The sequence below is a fragment of the Hippocampus comes genome, unplaced genomic scaffold, assembly GCF_001891065.2.
Source record: "Hippocampus comes isolate QL1 unplaced genomic scaffold, H_comes_QL1_v1.1 scaffold118, whole genome shotgun sequence".
Taxonomy (NCBI): Eukaryota; Metazoa; Chordata; class Actinopteri; order Syngnathiformes; family Syngnathidae; genus Hippocampus; species Hippocampus comes.
Window position 1 is genome coordinate 2,315,261 of NW_017805461.1, and position 21,350 is coordinate 2,336,610.

At 42.6% G+C, this 21,350-nt stretch overlaps 1 protein-coding gene across 3 annotated transcripts in view; it reads left to right on the top strand.

The window, feature by feature from the left end:
• Positions 1 to 745: 745 nt before the first annotated feature.
• The window catches only part of LOC109518713 (protocadherin alpha-C2-like), a 38,364-nt gene continuing 17,759 nt past the window's right edge, over positions 746 to 21,350 (top strand). Inside the window, exon 1 of one of the 3 annotated variants that reach the window (XM_019874733.1) lies at positions 746 to 3,272. In XM_019874733.1, coding sequence (XP_019730292.1) covers positions 840 to 3,272 — 2,433 coding nt within the window. In that variant the 5' untranslated portion in view covers positions 746 to 839. Of the gene's footprint in view, positions 3,273 to 4,531; positions 7,127 to 11,377; positions 14,439 to 21,350 lie in introns of those variants that run through there. The other 2 variants (XM_019874734.1, XM_019874735.1) reach the window with 2 other exon arrangements.

Sequence of the window (21,350 nt, forward strand, 5' to 3'; positions counted from 1 at the left end):
TGGTGACAAAAGCAAGTCCAAATGCCGCTGTCCGTGGTGCTGGACTTGATGTCGATGCGCTTCTGTGGGTGGCTCATGTTGATGATCAGATTGATTATCCATCCATCCATTCGGTATACTGCTTGTGTGGTTCGGAGCTGACCGGAGCTGGTGCCTGAGCTGGCGCCTATCCTGGCTTTCGTGGTAAAGCTTTACCAACCCTTTGTACAACCCCTTGGACTGATGGACGGTCACTCACAGAGCACAAATAGAATGAGACAAACATTCACAAGTCAGTCACATTCACACAATCAGTGAGTGGTAACTACACACTACCTGAGTGGAAGTCAGATGAGTGAACATTTGCACCATCGTTGACTTAATATTCTGAATTATAATTGTCATTATGAAATATTGTAGAATTATTAATCATACAGTTGATATCGAGTTTCCTCTTTTGTTTGTTTTATGCCAGCAACTGTGTAATGTAGGTCGAAATTAGTATTACTACTATTGCTTGATATGTTCTGAAAATGTTGGAATACATTTTAAGTGGAAGATATGAATCAACGTTTTCCAGCGGTATCCGGTGTCAGGCCTAAATAAAAAAGGTTGTTTTGTTGATCGGTCGTTCTGCTTGTGCAGTGACAGTCATGATAGACCGATACCTTATATTGGCCACACGAGGTCGCAGGAGACCGTAAATATGAATATGTTGATCCGACGGCTCCTCAATAATTCTACTCCGCCCTGCTTGAGGAAAAAGAAATCGTCATCCGCCGATAGTTCATGCGCAGAAGGCGACCAGAAACGTACGGCAACCTCGCAAAAGTAATGCTGCGTTGGATTCAGTTACGTCAATGTGGATAAATGATCGACGGCAGTTTGTACATTTTGCTGCATTGGCGATGAGGATGCATCAACAAAGACACGATTTCTGGATTTACTTTGCTTTGCTTCTTTGTATTTTCGGCTCTTCCGCTTCGCAATTGTCCTACTCCATTACCGAGGAGGCGAACAAAGGCTTCGTGGTAGGCAACATCGCCAAGGATTTCAACCTCAACGTACAGGAGCTGGACACCAGAGGTCTGCGTGTGGCTTCCAGCTACAGTAAAGAGTATTTCAACGTGAATTTGCAGAGCGGTAACTTATTTGTAAAGGAAAGAATAGACAGGGAGGAGCTTTGTCCGAATACGGCGAAATGCTCTCTTCGGATACAAGCTGTGTTAAACAGTCCGATGACGGCGCATCGCGTTGAGATCACTATTTTGGACATAAATGACAATTCACCTTCTTTTATAGAAAGTGTGTACACTTTGGACATTTCTGAATCCGCTTTACCGGGAGAGCGGTATCTCCTCCCAGTGGCCGTGGACGCAGACTTTGGCAGTAATTCAGTGAGGAGCTATAAATTGAGCAACAATGAACATTTTACACTGGACGTGCAGAGCGGAGGAGACCACGGCGTATCTGCAGAACTGGTGCTACAAAAGTGTTTAGATCGAGAGAAACAATCTCTCATCACACTCACGCTCACCGCTGTTGACGGAGGTAAACCTCCTAAATCTGGCTCGTTGCAAATACGCGTAAATGTGCTCGATGTCAACGACAACGTGCCCACGTTTAGCAAGTCGCTTTACAAAGTGCGTCTGAGCGAAGATGCCGCGCAGGGCTCACTTGTGATTAAATTGAATGCAACCGATTTGGACGAAGGAATAAACAGTAAGATTGTGTATTCCTTAATTAAACGAGGCAACAACGATCCGTCAAGTGTTTTTAATCTAAATGCAGAAACGGGGGAAATCACCTTAAAAGGTACATTAAATTATGAAGAGACTCCTGCTTACGAAGTAGGGATTCAAGCGACTGATCAAGGCCTTTCTCCCCGTAGTGCACATGCTAAACTGCTAATAGAGATAATTGATGTCAATGACAACGCCCCTGAAATAACGGTGACGTCACTGATGACGCCGGTAAAAGAAAATGCAGAATTTGGGACAATTGTTGCTTTGGTGACATTAAATGACAAGGATAGTGGGAATAACGGTGTAACCAATTGTAAGGTAGTTGGATCTGTTCCATTTAAGCTGAATTCTAACTACAAAAATGATTATTCGTTAGTAGTTGATGGAGCACTAGACAGAGAAAACACATCTATTTACAATGTCTCCATTATAGCCACAGATGAAGGAAGTCCGCCTCTGTCGACGAGAAGGATCATTACTATTCATGTTTCTGATGTTAATGATAACGCACCTCATTTTATGGAACCTGTTATTAATGTGTATGTCAAAGAAAATAGTCCAACTGGATATTCTATTTATTCCATAAAGGTAGTTGATCCTGATTTGGATGCTAATGCTAAAGTGTCATACACATTGTTAGATAGTTATCCAAGGAGTATTCCAATTTCATCAGTTCTTAATATCAACTCAGAAAGCGGAGATCTCATAAGTTTGCAATCGTTTGACTATGAGAAGTTAAAGACGTTTCAGTTCAAAGTTCAGGCCACAGACTCTGGTGTTCCTCCGCTCAGCAGTAACGTGACCGTCAATGTGTTTATCCTGGATGAGAATGACAACAGTCCCGCCATTTTGGCTCCCTATTCCGAGCACGGCTCCGTTAACAGTGAGAGCATCCCCTATTCTGCCGAAGCGGGATACTTTGTGGCAAAGATCAGGGCAGTGGATGCAGACTCTGGCTACAATGCACTGCTCTCTTATCACCTGTCTGAGCCCAAAGGCAACAACAACCTGTTCCGGATCGGAACCAGCACCGGGGAGATTCGGACCAAGAGGCGAATGAGCGACAATGACCTGAAAAGTCACCCCTTGGTGGTGTCGGTCTGTGATCACGGAGAAGCGTCCCTGTCAGCAACTGTGTCAATTGACGTGGTGGTGCTCGAAAGCACAGCTGACATCCACACTCCATTCAGACATGTGCCCAGCAAGGAGGAGAGCTTCTCCCCCTTGCACTTGTATCTGCTCATCGCCGTTGTGGCCGTGTCGCTCATCTTTCTGCTCAGCCTCATCACTTTAGTAGCCTTCAAATGCCACAGACAGACAGACGGCCCCTTCGACAGGTACAGCGCCCCGATGATCACCACCCACCCTGACGGGAGCTGGTCTTACTCCAAAGCAACTCAGCAGTACGACGTGTGCTTCAGCTCAGACACACTCAAGAGCGATGTAGTGGTTTTCCCTGGGCCCTTTCCTCCTGTAGAAGCAGAGCTGATCAGTATTAATGGAGGAGACACCTTTACCAGGACTCAAACTTTACCCACTACTGAGAAGGTAGGCTGACAGTTCGTGTGATTTTTTTTTTTTTTTTAATAGTTGCACTCAATCAGTAACGTTTAAATTGAATGAATGATTGATAATCAGCAATGACTAAAGAGACTACCTGGGCATTTAGTGTTTGAAGAAAAAATTTGATACGGCAGTTTGGATTATTCGTGGTTTCAAGAGAAAAACGGGGGCCTGTCTTTGGCCATGGTTGAAGTGGTTCAAGTAGCTGCTGTCCATTCAGGTGCTTCGGGATCGATTTGCACCCCACGATTGACTGGTGACCAGTCAAAGGGTGGAGTCCACATTTTAATCTGCCTTTTACACCAAGTTCGTTTTGGGATAGGCTACAGGCCTCAAAATAAAGTGCAGTACCATGGTAATTTGTCCATTTGCTCTGTCCTTGGTGCTGAACGTTGTTTCATTGCACAATGCAGGTTTTTTGATTTCCACTCAAAACCACATCACTGACCCCCAAAGCAGTACTGTATCACATGCTCTAAAGTGTATAAAAGTGTTGATGTGAGTTACTGATTTAATTAATGTTTCTGTTTTATTGTGTTAAATTTCAAAACAATGCCTTATCCACAGCTTTGCCACTATTCGGACCAGCACACTGTAAAATATAATAGATTGAATTTACTCTCAGAGGATATGCATAGTCGTTGCCTAAAAAAAAAAGGGATTTACTTGATCTTATAAAAACATACATTTTCAGTTTGCAGCATTCAAATGAACTGAAATGAGTTGGATACTAGAAACTTTATTCTGAATTTGCCTTACTCAAATCCACGTTTTATTTAGCTTATCCATCAATTTTCATCACTTTGACTTGAAATTCATGAATTGTGAAAGCTCAATTTGCTTTAATTTTACTGACACATCATATACAGGTCAATGTGTCCATTTCCAGAAAATAACATGGGTGTAAGTTTGTCTGATTTAAACTAGCTTGTCTTAGTTTATCTTGATAAATTAGCCTGCATGATTACACTGCTGATGTATCTACATTTTCAAGAAACACTGCTGTAGTCCGATTAGAGTTTTGTTTTTGAAATGCATCCTGTTTATATGTCACTGTTCCAACATCAAATTTATTTCTTTGCAACGAATTAATTCTAAATAGGATGTACTATTGCCCTTGTTTTTTTTCGGGCATAGTTCCACAAATTTGAATGAAAATGGATACTAAGTATTTCATAGTGAAGTAATTTATACCCGCTTATTGTACATGTACAGTAGATACCCTCTTTTTACGGCAATGTATATACCAAGTTTGAACGCTTGAGGTCGCCTTAGACCACCACTTTGTCCAGCCGCTTGTCTCCACCGGCCGGTGTCACGTCATCAGACTGATCGCATTGTGTGCGTCGCCCAAAAGACTTCCATATTCGGAGGAGGAGGATATCTGCTGAAATTATGGATGGCCGCGCGTTGTTTTGTGGATGAAACACTATTTTTTTAGGTGGGAATCAGCGGAAATAGCAATGGGTGTTGGACGGAAACAGTCAGGTCTCTGCTGCTTCTTCATTGCCGTTTTATGGCACTGCTGCGCTGCTCAGATTTCCTATTCTATTACCGAAGAGGTGGACAAAGGAACCGTGGTAGGCAACCTTGCGAAGGATTTAAATGTCAACGTGAAGGACCTGCAAACTCGGGATTTAAGTGTCGTATCCGCTGACAGTAAGGAATATTTCAAGGCCAATTTTCGAACGGGGGAGCTTTATGTTGCTGAGAGAGTAGACCGCGAGGAGCTGTGTCCGAACGCGATCAAATGCACTCTCAACTTAGAAGCCATACTGAGAAACCCGATGGCGCTGCATCGAATTGAGGTGGTGATCGATGATTTAAACGACAACGCACCTCGCTTTGTGGAGGAGTCGCATTCAATGAACGTGTCTGAAATATCACCCACAGGCGAGCATTTCTTACTTCCACTCGCGCTTGACGCTGACACTGGACTAAACTCCATCAAGACTTACAAGCTGAGCACAAATGACTATTTTTCTCTAGCTGTGCAGGGCGGTGGAGAGCAAAGTGTATCTGCCGAGTTGGTGCTTTTAAAAGCTTTAGATAGAGAAAAACAAGCCACGATCAAATTAACACTGACAGCCGTTGATGGAGGAAAACCTCCGAAAACTGGCACGTTATTGTTGCATGTAAATGTGTTGGATGTTAATGATAATACACCTTCTTTTAGTCAAGCGCTGTACAAGGCTCGGGTAAAAGAGAATGCGCCACCTGGGTCTTTAGTGATTCAGTTAAGTGCTACAGATTTAGACGAAGGAGACAATGGGAGGATACGATTTTCTTTTGTTAAACGTGCGAATTTTGACCCCGCAGACGTATTTTTAATAGATGCGGACACGGGCGAGATCGTTGTAAAAGGACATTTGGACCACGAGGCGCAAGCTGCGTATGACATTCATGTTCAGGCTACTGATAAAGGTTTGTCGCCTCGGAGAGCAAATGCAAAGCTACTTGTAGAAGTACTCGACGTGAACGACAATGCTCCAGAAATTGTGGTGACGTCACTCATGAACCCCGTGAAAGAAGACGCTGAGATTGGAAGTGTGGTGGCCTTAGTGACTGTGACTGATAAAGACGGAGGAAAAAACGGCAACACCCAATGTAAACTAAGTGGCTCTGCACCTTTTAAGCTTAAATCTAATTATAAAAACTATTACTCTCTAGTTGTGGATGCTGCACTTGATAGGGAGGAATACTCCTTTTACAATGTCACTCTTGTAGCAAATGATGAGGGCAGCCCTCCTCTTTCTAGCATGAGCATTATTGCCATTCAGGTGGCTGATGTTAATGACAACGCACCACGTTTCACTGAACCTATTATTAATATTTATGTGAAAGAAAACAGTCCTGTGGGAGCCAGTATCCACAGAATAACCGCAATAGATTCAGATATGATTGACAATGCAAGAGTGGTGTATGCATTATTGGGAGATGCAAATGGTATTCCAATAACATCAGTGATGAACATTAACTCCGACAGTGGAGATGTAGTGGCTTTGCAGTCTTTTGACTATGAGAAGTTAAAGATGTTTCAGTTCAAAGTTCAGGCCACAGACTCTGGTGTTCCTCCGCTCAGCAGCAACGTGACCGTCAACATTTTTATCCTGGATGAGAATGACAACAGTCCCACCATTTTGGCTCCCTATTCCGAGCATGGCTCCGTAAACAGTGAGAGCATCCCCTATTCTGCCGAGGCGGGATACTTTGTGGCAAAGATCAGGGCAGTGGATGCAGACTCTGGATACAATGCACTGCTCTCCTATCATCTGTCTGAGCCCAAAGGCAACAACAACCTCTTCAGGATCGGAACCAGCACCGGGGAGATTCGGACCAAGAGGCGAATGAGTGACAATGACCTGAAAAGCCACCCCTTGGTGGTGTCGGTCTGTGACAACGGAGAAGCCTCCCAGTCAGCGACTGTGTCGATTGATGTGGTGGTGCTTGAAAGCACAGCTGACATCCACACTCCGTTCAGACATGTGCCCAGCAAGGAGGAGAGCTTCTCTGCCTTGCACTTGTATCTGCTCATCGCCGTTGTGGCCGTGTCGCTTATCTTTCTGCTCAGCCTTATCACTTTAGTAGCCTTTAAATGCCACAGACAGACAGACGGACCCTTCGATAGATACAGTGCCCCGATGATCACCACCCACCCTGACGGGAGCTGGTCTTACTCCAAAGCAACTCAGCAGTACGATGTGTGCTTCAGCTCAGACACACTCAAGAGTGACGTAGTGGTTTTCCCTGGGCCCTTTCCACCTGTCGAAGCAGAACTGATCAATATTAATGGAGGAGACACCTTTACTAGGACTCAGACTTTACCTAACACTGACAAGGTAGGGTGAACTTTTATAATTGCATATTTTTAATGCATCGTTATAATTTGTGCATACAATGTACCATCAAAATAAAAAACTTTGTCACAGCAATTGCCATTAAATATGGGCCACACCCTCAGTTAGAAGCGAGTGTGCACAGTTGTGCCAACACTATAGCTCAGACCCCTTTTAGGACTTACCTTCTAAAAAATATGTATTTGTTTTATTTTTCAGTTGAATTGTGCATCTTAAGTTCACATTCATGGTTGGAAAATATTTTAAATTAATTGTCTTTGCTCTCATTTTTTTACCTCACAAAAAAACTGGTATTTCAAAAGGTGAGTGTAGACTTCTTGAATCCACTGTATCAATCTGTCATTTTTGTGACTGACCAGGATGATTCACGTTGATATAAACTGACCTAAGTAAATTCCTCTTCTGCCATATTAGATTTTTTTGGCAGTTCTTGGTCATCTACATTGTGTTGAAAGTGACTGAAAATGCATTTTTTAAAAATATGCTAAGATTGAAGTCACAGTTAATATTATATTTTTGTACATAGTATAATCCTACTGCGACTAATCCGAACAAACTGTTGCACCTAAAAATAGTAGTATTTGTATGTTGCCGGTGTGCCTTTTAAAAAATTATGCTGAGGAAAGAACATGCCCATTATATGTCATAAATACTGTAGTATCAAATTTAGTATATACAGTATATTATTTACATTTTTGTATGGAGAATAATGGAATTGATATGAGTTTAATTCAGGGTCTTGCAGATTTTAGAGATGTATCTACCTTATTACTTATTAAACTGTTATTTTCAAGTGTTTTGCCATTGATTGTTGCTGTATTAAGACAATATTTGCTGGCATAAACATCGAATTAATGTATGCCAGGTCTGGCAATGTATGTTTAATATTTGTAATGGGTGTTTTTAATAAGATTATTGGACCATGAATTGCGTTGAATCCGGAACTTGGTGATTCTGAGGAATCCATCCGTTGTGCTGAATCGTGTTTTAACGTACTCGATGGCTTGTTCGCTTGCTGTAAGCAACACTTTTTTTTTTACTAGCTTTAATTGAGATTCTTTAGCCCCTGTAAAGCAGTTTTGTTGTGCTGTCGGATACATTTACAATCGAATTAGGTTTTGCAGAATGTTGTATCTCTGCGCTTGAGTCAGTGCCTTTTTGTTATTTAAACCACATCAGTAATATATACTGTCTATTCAGCGGGTGTAGCGCATATTTAGCAATAGCATCATAACATCAGTTGGTGTCGCTTGACACCAAACTTGTGCCGCCTAACCGCCCACCACCCCACCCGTGCTCCATCCACCATCCCTATTGACACCTCCTCCAGTTCTTCCGGCGAAGCGTCAGCCATTCATTGTGCTTTGTCGGGAAATACGCATCAGCCCACGAAGCATCTTGTTCGGGGCTTCTCCTCGTGGCAAGTGTGGACAATGGGCATGCTCCGAAATTATTTATTTTATTTAGTCGCTGCAATGAGTGGACATTGTGGGCGATCGGGCATGATTTGGATACATCTGGTCCTTTTTCTTTGTTTGTACGACGGCGGCGTGGCGCAAGTCTCATTTTCTGTCTCCGAGGAGGTTGACAAAGGATCGGTAGTGGGGAATCTCGCCAAGGAATTACAAATTCATGTCCAGGATTTGGAAACACGGGACTTAAGAGTCCTGTCTGGGACGTCTAACAAGTATGTCGACGTGGATTTAAAATCTGGTGCTTTATACGTTTGCGACAGGATCGACCGCGAACAACTTTGTCCCAACACCGCCAAATGCTCAATAAATATTGAAGCTATATTGAGCCACCCGATGCGTGTTCATCGCATTGAAATTCAAATCAGCGACATCAACGACAACGCACCGTCTTTTCGCGAAAAGGAGAAGATTTTCAACATTTCAGAATCGTCATTTCCGGGTGAGAGATATCTACTGCCCGTGGCAAATGACGCTGACACTGGCAGTTACTCAGTGAAGAGCTACAAGCTGAGCCCCAATGAATATTTTTCACTGGACACACACAGTGAGTCTGCCGAGCTGGTGTTGCAGAAAGCTTTAGACAGGGAGAAGCAGTCCGTCATCCACCTCACTTTAACTGCTCTCGACGGAGGAAAGCCTCCCCGCTCGGGGACTTTAGAAATAGCAGTAAACGTCATCGACACAAATGATAATGTTCCTGTATTTGATCAGCCTCTGTACAAGTCTCGGGTGACTGAAAACGCCCCGTTTTTAACCTCCGTAGTGACAGTTAAGGCTACAGACTTAGATGAGGGACTAAACGGCGAGATTGCGTATTCATTCATTGTTCGGGACAATTTCAATCCCAAAACAATTTTTGCCATTAACCCCGATACTGGTGAAATAACTGTGTCAGGAAAGGTAGACTATGAGGAAAACGAAGCTTTTGACATAAGAGTACTAGCAAGGGACAAGGGCTCTCCGTCTCGGAGTGTGCACGGAAAGGTTTTGGTGGAGGTAGTGGATGTTAACGACAATATTCCTGAAATCACTGTCACCTCTCTAATGAGTCCAGTAAAGGAGGATGCTGAGCCAGGAACAGTGGTTGCTTTGGTGACTGTCAGCGATAAAGATGGAGGTAAAAATGGGCAAACCAGTGTTAAACTTGCTAGCTTGGTGCCTTTCAAACTCAAGATGAACTATAAAAATTATTATTCACTAACAGTTGAAGGACCTCTTGACAGAGAATATATTCCTCAATTCAATATCACTGTGGTAGCAGCAGATGAGGGCACTCCGCCTCTCTCAAGCACTACAATTATTCCAATTCAAATTTCTGATGTGAATGACAATGCACCTGTATTTCTGCAATCAGTGATTAATGTTTATGTAAAAGAGAATAGTGAAACGGGGGCAACTCTGTTCACCTTAACTGCTTTGGACCCTGATGTAGAGCAGAATGCGAAAGTCAGGTATCATCTTATTGACAGTGTTTCCACTAATATTGCAATAACATCAGTGATGAACATTAACTCCGACAGTGGAGATATAGTGGCTTTGCAGTCTTTTGACTATGAGAAGTTAAAGACGTTTCAGTGTAAAGTTCAGGCCACTGACTCTGGTGTTCCTCAGCTCAGCAGCAATGTCACCATAAATGTTTTTATCCTGGATGAGAATGACAACAGTCCCACCATTTTGGCACCCTATTCCGAGCATGGCTCAGTGAACAGTGAGAGCATCCCCTATACTGCCGAGGCGGGATACTTTGTGGCAAAAATCAGGGCAGTGGATGCAGACTCTGGATACAATGCACTGCTCTCTTATCACCTGTCTGAGCCCAAAGGCAACAACAACCTCTTCCGGATCGGAACCAGCACCGGCGAGATTCGGACCAAGAGGCGAATGAGTGACAATGACCTGAAAAATCACCCCTTGGTGGTGTCGGTCTGTGATCACGGAGAAGCCTCCCTGTCAGCGACTGTGTCGATAGATGTGGTGGTGCTTGAAAGCACAGCTGACATCCACACTCAGTTCAGACATGTGCCCAGCAAGGAGGAGAGCTTCTCCGCCTTACACTTGTATCTGCTCATCGCCACTGTGGCCGTGTCGCTTATCTTTCTGCTCAGCCTCATCACATTAGTAGTCTTCAAATGCCACAGACAGACAGACGGACCCTTCAACAGGTACAGCGCCCCAATGATCACCACCCACCCTGACGGGAGCTGGTCTTACTCCAAAGCTACTCAGCAGTACGACGTGTGCTTCAGCTCAGACACACTCAAGAGTGACGTGGTGGTTTTCCCTGGGCCTTTTCCGCCTGTAGAAGCAGAACTGATCAGTATTAATGGAGGAGACACCTTTACCAGGACTCAGACTTTACCGAACACTGAGAAGGTAATGCAGATGGCACAAACCTCACAGGCCTAGCCAAGACATAGTATCATGTTTAGATTTGTGTTGTCTACAATGTTAGTGTTTGTATACAATACAATACAATACAATACAATACAATACAATACAATACAATACATCCTGATTTATATAGCGCTTTGACAACATGTGTTCATAAACAAACCATTTAATGTCATTCCCATTTCCTTTGGAAGTGTATATAGGCGAACGTTTTCTTGGATTATTTTTTTTGACATTGGTGAAATAATAAATTGTGTTCCCGGGTAGAGCAGTGATTCCCAACCAGGGCGCCATGGCACAGGATGTGCCATGAGGGGTCATCAGGAGTTGCTGTGAAAAATTACCATCTCTGTCAGCAACGTATAGTGTCAGGCAGAACATTTTTAGATGCTCTTCCTTTATATGACAAGGTACAATAAGCCTTTGTTGCTACTTACACAGTCAGTCATGCCTGACGACATCGGCTTTGTGATCGGTGAAAAAGGCCCAGATTTCACTCTGAGCTAGTCAGATTGTGAGTAAACTCAGACTTGGTCAGTATTTTATTGGTCATCGTTTTTGTGGCATTTTGTTTGGTGTGTGATAACATTTTTACAATGTAAAATGGACCCTTTGGCTCGAAAAACATCGACAAGAAAATACACAGTTTAGCGAAGGAATCAACATGTCTTAGGTAGCTGGTCGGTGGCCTTGGTCAGCAACTAAAAAATAATTATGCTAATAATTTCATTAGTACAGAGGTGTGGTAATTAACCACGTTTCTGCTAGTTCTCAGTGAATGATGAATGTCTAACTTTTGTTGTCACTTATTTCTATCTGCCATTTTAACTTGACTGAAAATATCATTTTTGACCACACGATGTCCCCCTCGGCTCAAAGATGCTAAACCCTTTAAAAACGCGCCTCCCATTTCTTTTTATTGAGAGATTCTTTGTTCGTCGTTTGAGTCCTCATTGCGTGCCCTGACTCCGAGTCTCCGACATGTTGAAATGTTACCGATGCAGTTTAATATTTCGGGGGCCGCTGTCTAACAAGCCAGGAAAATAATGAATATGGACCACATTTTTCGTCTTTGCATATATTTTTACTTGCCTTGGTTTCACCTATGGAGTGTGGCATCTGCACAGATCGTTTATACGGTGACGGAAGAATCAAATCCTGGAACCACTGTGGGGAATTTAGCAAAGGATTTGCACCTTGACGACCAAGATTTGGAACTGAGAGGTTTGCAAATAACAGGACCAAATGCCAGGTATTTAGAAGTCATCGCTAAAACGGGAATACTAGTTGTGAAGGACAGAATAGACCGAGAGGAGCTGTGCTCTCGCCGTGTGAAGTGCTCTTTGGAAGTGGAAACCATTGCAAACGCGCCTCTGAATCTCTATCGTTTTGCGGTCAAAGTTGTGGACATAAACGACAACGCCCCATCTTTCCGACTACCTGAGATACTTCTCAATGTGTCTGAGTTAGCCTTTGCTGGAGAACGATTTGCTTTACCAAAAGCAGTAGACGCAGATGTTGGCAGTAATTCGGTAAAAAGCTATAAACTAAGCCAAAATGAGCATTTCTCCTTGGATGTACAGAATGCCGGTGAGCAATCCATGTCTGCTGAATTAGTGTTGCAAAAAGCTCTGGATCGCGAGAAACAGTCGGTTATCAAGCTCACATTAACAGCTCTGGATGGAGGAAAACCTGCGAAATCAGGGACGTTACAAGTCACAATTGTTGTACAGGATGTTAATGACAATATTCCAATATTCGACAACGCGTTGTACAAAGCCACCGTGACCGAAAATGCTCCGCCTGGTACAAGTGTTCTATCAGTGCATGCCCGTGATTTAGATGAGGGCCTTAATGGAGAAATAGTGTATTCTTTTATAGATCACGATGGTGATGATATTGACAAATTTGCTATAAATTCAGTCACAGGGGAAATTACGGTAAAAGGTGACTTGGATCATGAAAAGGACAATGCTGTTGAAATGAGAGTGCAAGCAAAAGACAAAGGCTTGAATTCAAGAGCATCACATTGTAAAATACTAGTTGAAATCGTTGACGTTAACGATAACCCACCCGTTGTATCAGTGACATCATTAGTCGACGCAGTGAGGGAGGATGCGCCGCTCGGCACAATGGTGGGACTCTTAACAGTAAAAGACAATGACACAGATAAAAATGGCGTTGTAAATGTTCGAATAATTGAGCATGTCCCGTTTAAAATTAAAAACACATACAAAAACCACTTTTCTTTGGTTGTAGACGGTGCTCTGGACAGAGAGCAGGTTTCTAAGTATAATATTACAATTACTGCGTCTGATGAAGGTGTTCCTTCACTGTCCGGTACAACTGTGATAATTGTGCATGTTTCTGATATCAATGACAATGCGCCTCAATTTAGAGAACCTGTAATTCATGTTTTTATTAAAGAAAACAGTCCACCTGGTGCAGTTATATATACCATCAATGCAGATGATCCTGATGTGGGTGAAAATGCAAAAATATCCTTCTCACTTATTAATGGTAATAATCGCAAAGATGTCATAGTCAGATCAATTATTGACATCAACTCAGAGAGTGGAGATGTAGTGGCTTTGCAGTCTTTTGACTATGAGACATTAAAAACATTTCAGTTCAAAGTTCAGGCAACAGACTCAGGTGTTCCTCCACTCAGCAGCAACGTGACTGTCACTGTTTTTATTTTGGACGAAAATGACAACAGTCCTGCCATTCTCGCGCCCTATTCTGAGCACGGCTCCGTAAACAGTGAGAGCATCCCCTACTCTGCTGAAGCAGGATACTTTGTGGCAAAGATCAGGGCAGTGGATGCAGACTCTGGCTACAATGCACTGCTCTCCTATCACCTGTCTGAGTCCAAAGGTAACAACAACCTCTTCCGGATCGGAACCAGCACTGGGGAGATTCGGACCAAGCGGCGAATGAGTGACAATGACCTGAAAAGTCACCCCTTGGTGGTGTCGGTCTGTGATCACGGAGAAGCCTCCCTGTCAGCTACTGTGTCGATTGATGTGGTGGTGCTTGAAAGCACAGCTGACATCCACACTCCGTTCAGACATATGCCCAGCAAGGAGGAGAGCTTCTCCGCCTTGCACTTGTATCTGCTCATCGCCACTGTGGCTGTGTCGCTCATCTTTCTGCTTAGCCTCATCACATTAGCAGCCTTCAAATGCCACAGACAGACAGACGGACCCTTCGATAGATACAGTGCCCCGATGATCACCACCCACCCTGACGGGAGCTGGTCTTACTCCAAAGCGACTCAGCAGTACGACGTGTGCTTCAGTTCAGACACACTCAAGAGTGACGTAGTAGTTTTCCCTGGGCCCTTTCCGCCTGTAGAAGCAGAACTGATCAGTATTAATGGAGGAGACACCTTTACCAGGACTCAAACTCTACCTAATACTGAGAAGGTGAGTTTTCATGTCCTGAAATCTGTAATGCTCTTCTTGAGTTCTGTTTTCCATCGGTGTATGTTCGGAGGAAACAGAAGCGCTGTCCATGGTCCTGACAGAGAGCACGCTCACGCCTGAGTGGACTAGCTGATGTGCAGTTCAAAATGTTTCTGTTTTGCCATTGTTGGGATATCAATTGAGCTACAAGTTATTCTACACTGAAAAAACATGTGCGTTGAATTTACTTTATTTTAATAATCAAGTGGCTGCACAAAATAAAATCATCTGGATTTCGAAACATTTTTTGTAGTCAATGTACCATACTTCAAAAAAATTATCTGGATCCAGGTGATTTTATTTCGTGCAACCACTTGACAAAATAAAATGGAGTAAATTCAACAAAAAAAACGTTTCAGTGTACATTAAATGTAGCTTCCCTACACAAAGTTACCCGCCGGAGAAATATGGTTAGCCACTGTGAGCTAAAATAAAATTGCAAAAGTAGCTGTCCTTCATGAAAGCTACAGCATTTGGGTGTTGCGTTAAAATGGAAAAAAAAAAAGAAATTACATTTAAAAAATGTTTGTAATTGTACAGTTGGTATATTTTTGAACACTGTAAACCAGGGATTTCAAACTCCGGTCCGCGAGGGCCGCTTTCCGACTTGTTTGCCATCTCGCCCTGCAGCAACACACCTGATTCAAATTATCAGGGCTGTTTTCAAGCCTCTGCAGAGCTTGCTGATGAGCTGATCACTAGTCATAGCTCAGTGGAAAAAGTTATTTGTGAAGTATGAGCAGGATGGAAATTGAGAGACAACATCGCTGCGGCATAAATTATTGGCTGTTGTGATTTTGGCATGGATGTTCCGCTGGATCGTGTCTCCCCGGGGAAACGAGTTGTAGCACATTTTATTCATGAGCAAATGAAATGACTGAGAATTTACTTATCACCTTGGAAATAAGTTCTTTAATGTTTCCATGTACCCTCTTGTAATGGGCTCACGCATTCCTAGGGATACGCATACCCTTGGTTGGGAAACATTGTGCAAGTCATACTGAGTGTGTTACATCATAAGAGCAGTGGTGGGCACGTCAGTTTGTCAATCATCATTCCATCATTATTTCAGGGCGGCCCAGTCGGATCAATGTCGTCATTATTCATTGTTGGTTTTTTTTCAAATTTTTTGGGGCCATCTCTCAAATACATATTTTAATTATGCTGTTATGTTTTTCGATATTGTGTTGGCCAATGACTAACAATATTATTTGTCAAATGTCTTTCCCTGCATCCCGACCTACAGTATATGCAGTATGAATGAGCATTCCACTGGAGCTTATTTTTGTGTTCTGTGGCTTGCTATTGACTCCATAATGGCTAACACAAACATGTGCATTGAACAGCAAGCTGCACCAACATTAGGTTGTGCAATTGGATCTAGAAGTTTATATCATTCATGAAATTGACCTTTATTTCCTCACTCCAGCCGGTCGTGTCCCTATTCCTCCTGATTCTCACCATGCAGATATTATTCCGGTAAATCTAGCTTCTTTTGCTCCCCCTCCTAGTGCACGCTACACTTTCCCATCCCCCTCCTCCTTCACCGCCAGTTTCCGAGGAGGAGAGCAGCTGAGGGAACTAACAGGGAATTAATGTCCATCGCCGCAGACATGTGTGCTATCAGCCCCGGAGTGTTGCAAACATGATCTAATATATATTCATTAGTATTCCTAATGTGTACGCTGCATAGGCAGCACTGGTGCATTCACAAATCACAGACAACATAATTCAAGATATGTCTTGTCTCTATTTCTGTGTACTGAAAATGCACAGACAACATAATTCAAGATATGTCTTGTCTCTATTTCTGTGTACTGAAAATGATCGTTGTCTTGAAGTCGTAGAATAATGACAGCAAAGTTCAGCTTAGCACTGTGACGTGGCAAATCTGTGATGCTGTGAGTCACTCAGACGACGTGACCTCATTTCAGGGAGTGGTCCAGCACAAACAAGCGTAGTTTGATGTGACTGTCGAAGCGCCCTTGCTTGAGTGTGAGGGAGATTTGACAGAGGCTTTGTGTGCTTACACGCAGTGAAAGCATCGTGTGTGTGGACAAGTGGGTCATCCTGTGATTTAAAGATGGCTGCTTGCTCCATGAGCCTGCAGTGGGCTGTTTTGTTCCTTTTTCCCTTCCAATCCATCCTCCCTATGTTGTGCTTCCATAAACAATGCCTGAAGCACTCTCCCTGCATAAAAGTGCTTCAGTGCCTGTTCTGCACGCCCAGCTCTCTGTGAATATGAGTGGAGAAGGCTGGGGGGAGGGGGAAGTAATTTTCCGCTCCCCGCTGCTGCTACTGCAGCTTCAGCACCGACCATGCTATCAGTTCGGCTCAGCCTTCTACTCCGCGCCTGGGCAGGGCGGGGCACACAGCACCTAATGTCATTCATTGCAGGGCGAGTGTGTGGCTTGTGCGGCTGAGGCAAATGAGCAGAGGCTTTTTTTAATATGTTAGCCATCCGAACATGATGTGCTTTTGTCATGCTTGGCCCTACAATGCATCTAAATAATAGTCAGTTGACGTGCGAGTGTCGTATGCAAATGCTGATGTCCGAAAGAGGATGATGTCAGCGTGTGTCTCACGGAAGCTCTCAAGCTCTCTCAGTGCTGCAGAATGTCGTAAATTATTTATTCGGAAATACAATATTCTACATGATGCTCAAAGCAAAGTGGCTCACGGTGGCTCTTTCACTTGTACTCCCTGCAGTAATTTTACTCATGGACAAAAGCATGATGTTGATTTGATATGTGCCACTTTTAGAGGGGGTTATCTGGTTCTGTAAGATGAAATAGTGCCCATCCGTGATCTTTTTGTCTGTCATCTCTTACGTGAACCACTTCCTGTTGTTCTTCCCTCGCAAGGGCGTGTCCTTTGTGCAAGCGAGGCAAACGCTGCTGTCTGGTTACCATGGAGACTGCTCTTAGCCGTAATGAAATTATGTACTCCTCAGTTTCCTAGGAGCTGCTTGGATGCCCCCACCTCCACCCGGGCATCCTTTTGAGCATGTGCAGTAGATATGAGCTCAGATTAAAACAGGCTGACATTGTAAAGATATGGTAGAGTGGATTTTCATCATGAGCAGAAATGCCAAAACACAAGAAGAACAATGAAATGGAGAATGTGAATGCAGAAGGAAAAATTGAGTATTTTAGAGGGAAAAAAACAGCAGTCACAGCTTGAGTCTGTTATAATAAAACTTGCTTTTGAGGGCAAGATGGGAAAAACACATTAAATAGTTGCCTTGTAGCTGAAAAATCTTCCAGTTGGTCACAGCCAAAGAAGAGAATGTATCACCCCACTTAATTGTCTCGACCATTTCCCCCAGCCTGTCCTCCTTACATTGCTTCCTTCCCTCTTGGGAGTGTCGTCGGGATGTTGTTTTTGTCATTAGATTAGCTCACAACCTTAGCTCCCATCCTCGTCTCATATGGCGAGGATAAAGAGCCAAGGCATCCAAAGAGGGAAATGTCCAAAGCCTGCCTGCTTTTCCTGATAGCTTTGTTCATCATCCGTTTGATTTATGCAAGGCTGAATCGAAAGGAAGGCACTGTTTAACCCCAGAAGGAGGAATTTGGGCTCCTTTTAGTTCTCTCTCTCTCTCTCTCTCTCTCTCTCTCTCTCTCTCTCTCTCTCTCTCTCTCTCTTTCTCCCTCTGTGTCTCTCTCTCTCTCTCTTTCTATCTCATGCCCTTTATTTTTGAAAGCGATGTCCACAAGGGATGAGGACACACAAACATGACCGGAGAAATGTTTTTCTCACTGTGTCCACCCGTGTAAAGGGATTAACATGGGACTCATATTTGAAAATGTTAAAATTTGCAATCACGACAAAATGATGCAAGGCGCTCGTTACTTTATCGTCCATAAAGAATTCTGTAATGCTATGCATATGTTGAGCTTAACTCAGTCATGGATTGATACTGATACCAGTCCTGATATCGGTGCCGATACTGTACGTCTGTACTTATACTCATAGTTGGAAAAAATGTTCCACACGTCTGCGACCCTTGTCAGGATAATCGGTTCAGAGAATCGATGGATGGATACTACAACACTGATACTACTGTACCAGTCTGACATACAGTGTGCTGTCCAGGCAGGTGGAGTAAGATTCTGCTGTGTGGAGATATTATAAGGTGAACAAGTACGTAATTGCTCTGATTAAGATTCACTTCTGTTGTCATGTCACAGTTTTACTTTATAGCTTGTGGTTACTTCAAGAAGCATCGTGCATGGCTTTTTGCTCACCTTATTTTGGAGTTCACATACAGAGTTAACATAGCATTCAGAATCGTACTTGAATATCCACCTCCCTCTACATTATTTTTGGTGTCTTGTCAAGGTTCTCATAGTACCCAGCGTATTCAGATCAAGACACCACATACCTCAGATGCCTTGTATTACAGGCTAGATTTAAGTGAAATGTGTGGCAAGACTGTAATGTAATGTAATTGCATGTTAAAATGTCAGTAATGACAAGTGGTTAATCTGAAAAGTGTTAGATTGAAACGTATGCCATGTTCAAGAAAAGTTTGTTTCTGAAAAATATTTGATTATGAAAAAAAAAATAATGGTCACAATTGCTAGATGTATCAAGTAACAATACGTGGTATCCATGAGTTCTTAAAATGTAAATTCTTGTACTTTGTGTGACAGAAATTGTATTGGTACATCACTAGTTTATTGTTTTTGCTGGTGTGGGCGTAATGTGGGATAGGCTGTGTGAACTGTGAGATCAGATAAATTTGGCATTTTGTGTTGTTGCTTTTACAGCAAATATCCCTCATCTTCTTGCCTTCCAGCTTGCATTGTCAGTTTTGGGTCACTGCCAAGGAAATGTGAATGAAAATGACTGCCCTCGATGTACTCTGTGAGTTCTGGCTCTCTGGCTCCAGCTCCCTCCGAGTCATAGCAGGGATTATGCTTTAGAGAGCTTTGGTTTAATGAAAAAAAAAACAGCAGATTGGGAGTGGGGTGCCAATCACGTGTCCATCACTTGTGGTACTAATTTGTTCCAACAGAGGGACCACTTTCATTGTGTTCTGAACCATTGCTCTCCACCCAAGGCTGCCCTTTCAAGGTCTCCCAAAGAGACTTTTTCACCACACAAAATGACGTGGGCAACCGAAAAGGATGTTGACAACATTATAGCTTTGTGTGATACAATTTGCTTTCTCCAAATGTACATTAGTTTTTGGGGTTTTTTTGGTTTCTTTTTTTATGTTGAATCCAATATTATTTTCTGCATTGGGTAAAAATACATATGATGCATGTCATGTTCCCTATACAAAAGTGAAAATCCACGCTTGTAGATTTTTGCATAGCACAGTTGAGTTTCATTTTTGCTAATGAAACTTCAAATCCACTGCAGAATTTCATCAAACGAAATAGGGTGGCAAAATATTAGAAACACCTCTCAGTATGATGCTGCAGTTCCTCACGTCTGCAACTACACTGAAAAAAAGGGGATGTTGAATTCACTCAATTTGATTTTGTCAGGTGGTTTTACACAATTAAAATCATCTGGATCAAGATACGTTTTTAAGTACATGTATAGTCTACTATAAAATTATAGTCGACTTTAACCCTACACATCTAGTGACAATGGTTGCATGTCTTTTATATGTGCCCTACAACTGACCGGTGACCAGTCCAGTATAGTCTGCCTTTGACCCAGAGTCAGATGGATTATGCTCCAGTTCGCCATGGTGCTGAGTAGAATAAGCAGTATCAAAAATGGACAAAATGTGACAATCATACAAGATTGGTTTGTTGAAATGCTGAATTGTTGCTACAGCTCTTGTATTGGAGCACATCGGATTGGTAAGGTTTGCCCAGGGGGTATAATCAATGAAAGTTGCAGCAAAAATATATCATGTCAGGTCTTTGACTTTTACATTCATATATTGTTGTCAAAGACATATTGCTGACACAAAACCAAGAGAGGAATTTGAGGGGGAAATAAAATTTCCCTTCCAAGTGTTGGCGAGCGTTTCAACTTTTTTGAATAATATGTTACATGTTAAAGTCTTAGACCCCCATTAATTCGAATTTTGTTGAAATAAAGATACGTAGAAAGTTACTGAGTCATATGCAGACCTCTGGAAAGTCCAGTTCATAAAAGTGTGTGTGTGTGTTTATTGGGGTGGTGGGGTTTTATTGCGCACCATCATTAGGGTGCATATTGATGGGCAGGGCAGAGAAGTGATGATGATTTTAAGTCCCCAACTTTCAGGAGCCACAAAAAGTAGTGTTTTCAATTTGCGTATGTATGTTGTATAAAATATGATGCTTTCATGTGAGGAAGTTTGTGTCATAATTGTAAACTGACCTGTTTCTGTGCAGATAATGTATTGGGGCACTAAAAATGAAAGAACTCCTTATGTCAGAAGAGATGATATGAATAGCTTTTATAATGGCCGCTTGCAGTATTAATGAAGTTGGGTCTTGAGGAATGAAAACGTTCTTGATACATGGGCCTTTTTGCATCATTCATGAAATGGGAATTGGGGATGTTCATATTATGACAGCGTGAAAGATCCGTTCTATTTTAATCATGAAAATTTAGGCCTTTACAACTCAATGTTGTTTTTGCTTTTGTTTTTAATCAATGTTTTTTTGTGTTTGGTAAAGGCTGAATGGCAAGTGATTGAATCTTGTGTTTCCTACTTGACTGAAAGTGATTTAAAAGGAGAGTTCTTGCAGGTTGCTTTGGATGAGATACATTTTACAAGGGATAACAATTAGCCTGTGCAAGCTCCACGGTTGTTGATGCGTATCAGGCAGCTGTCATTTGAAGAAACATGTTAACTTGATATGCATCACCCAGATGTAAAACAAACTGCCGCTCTGTGGCGTTCAATTAAAGATG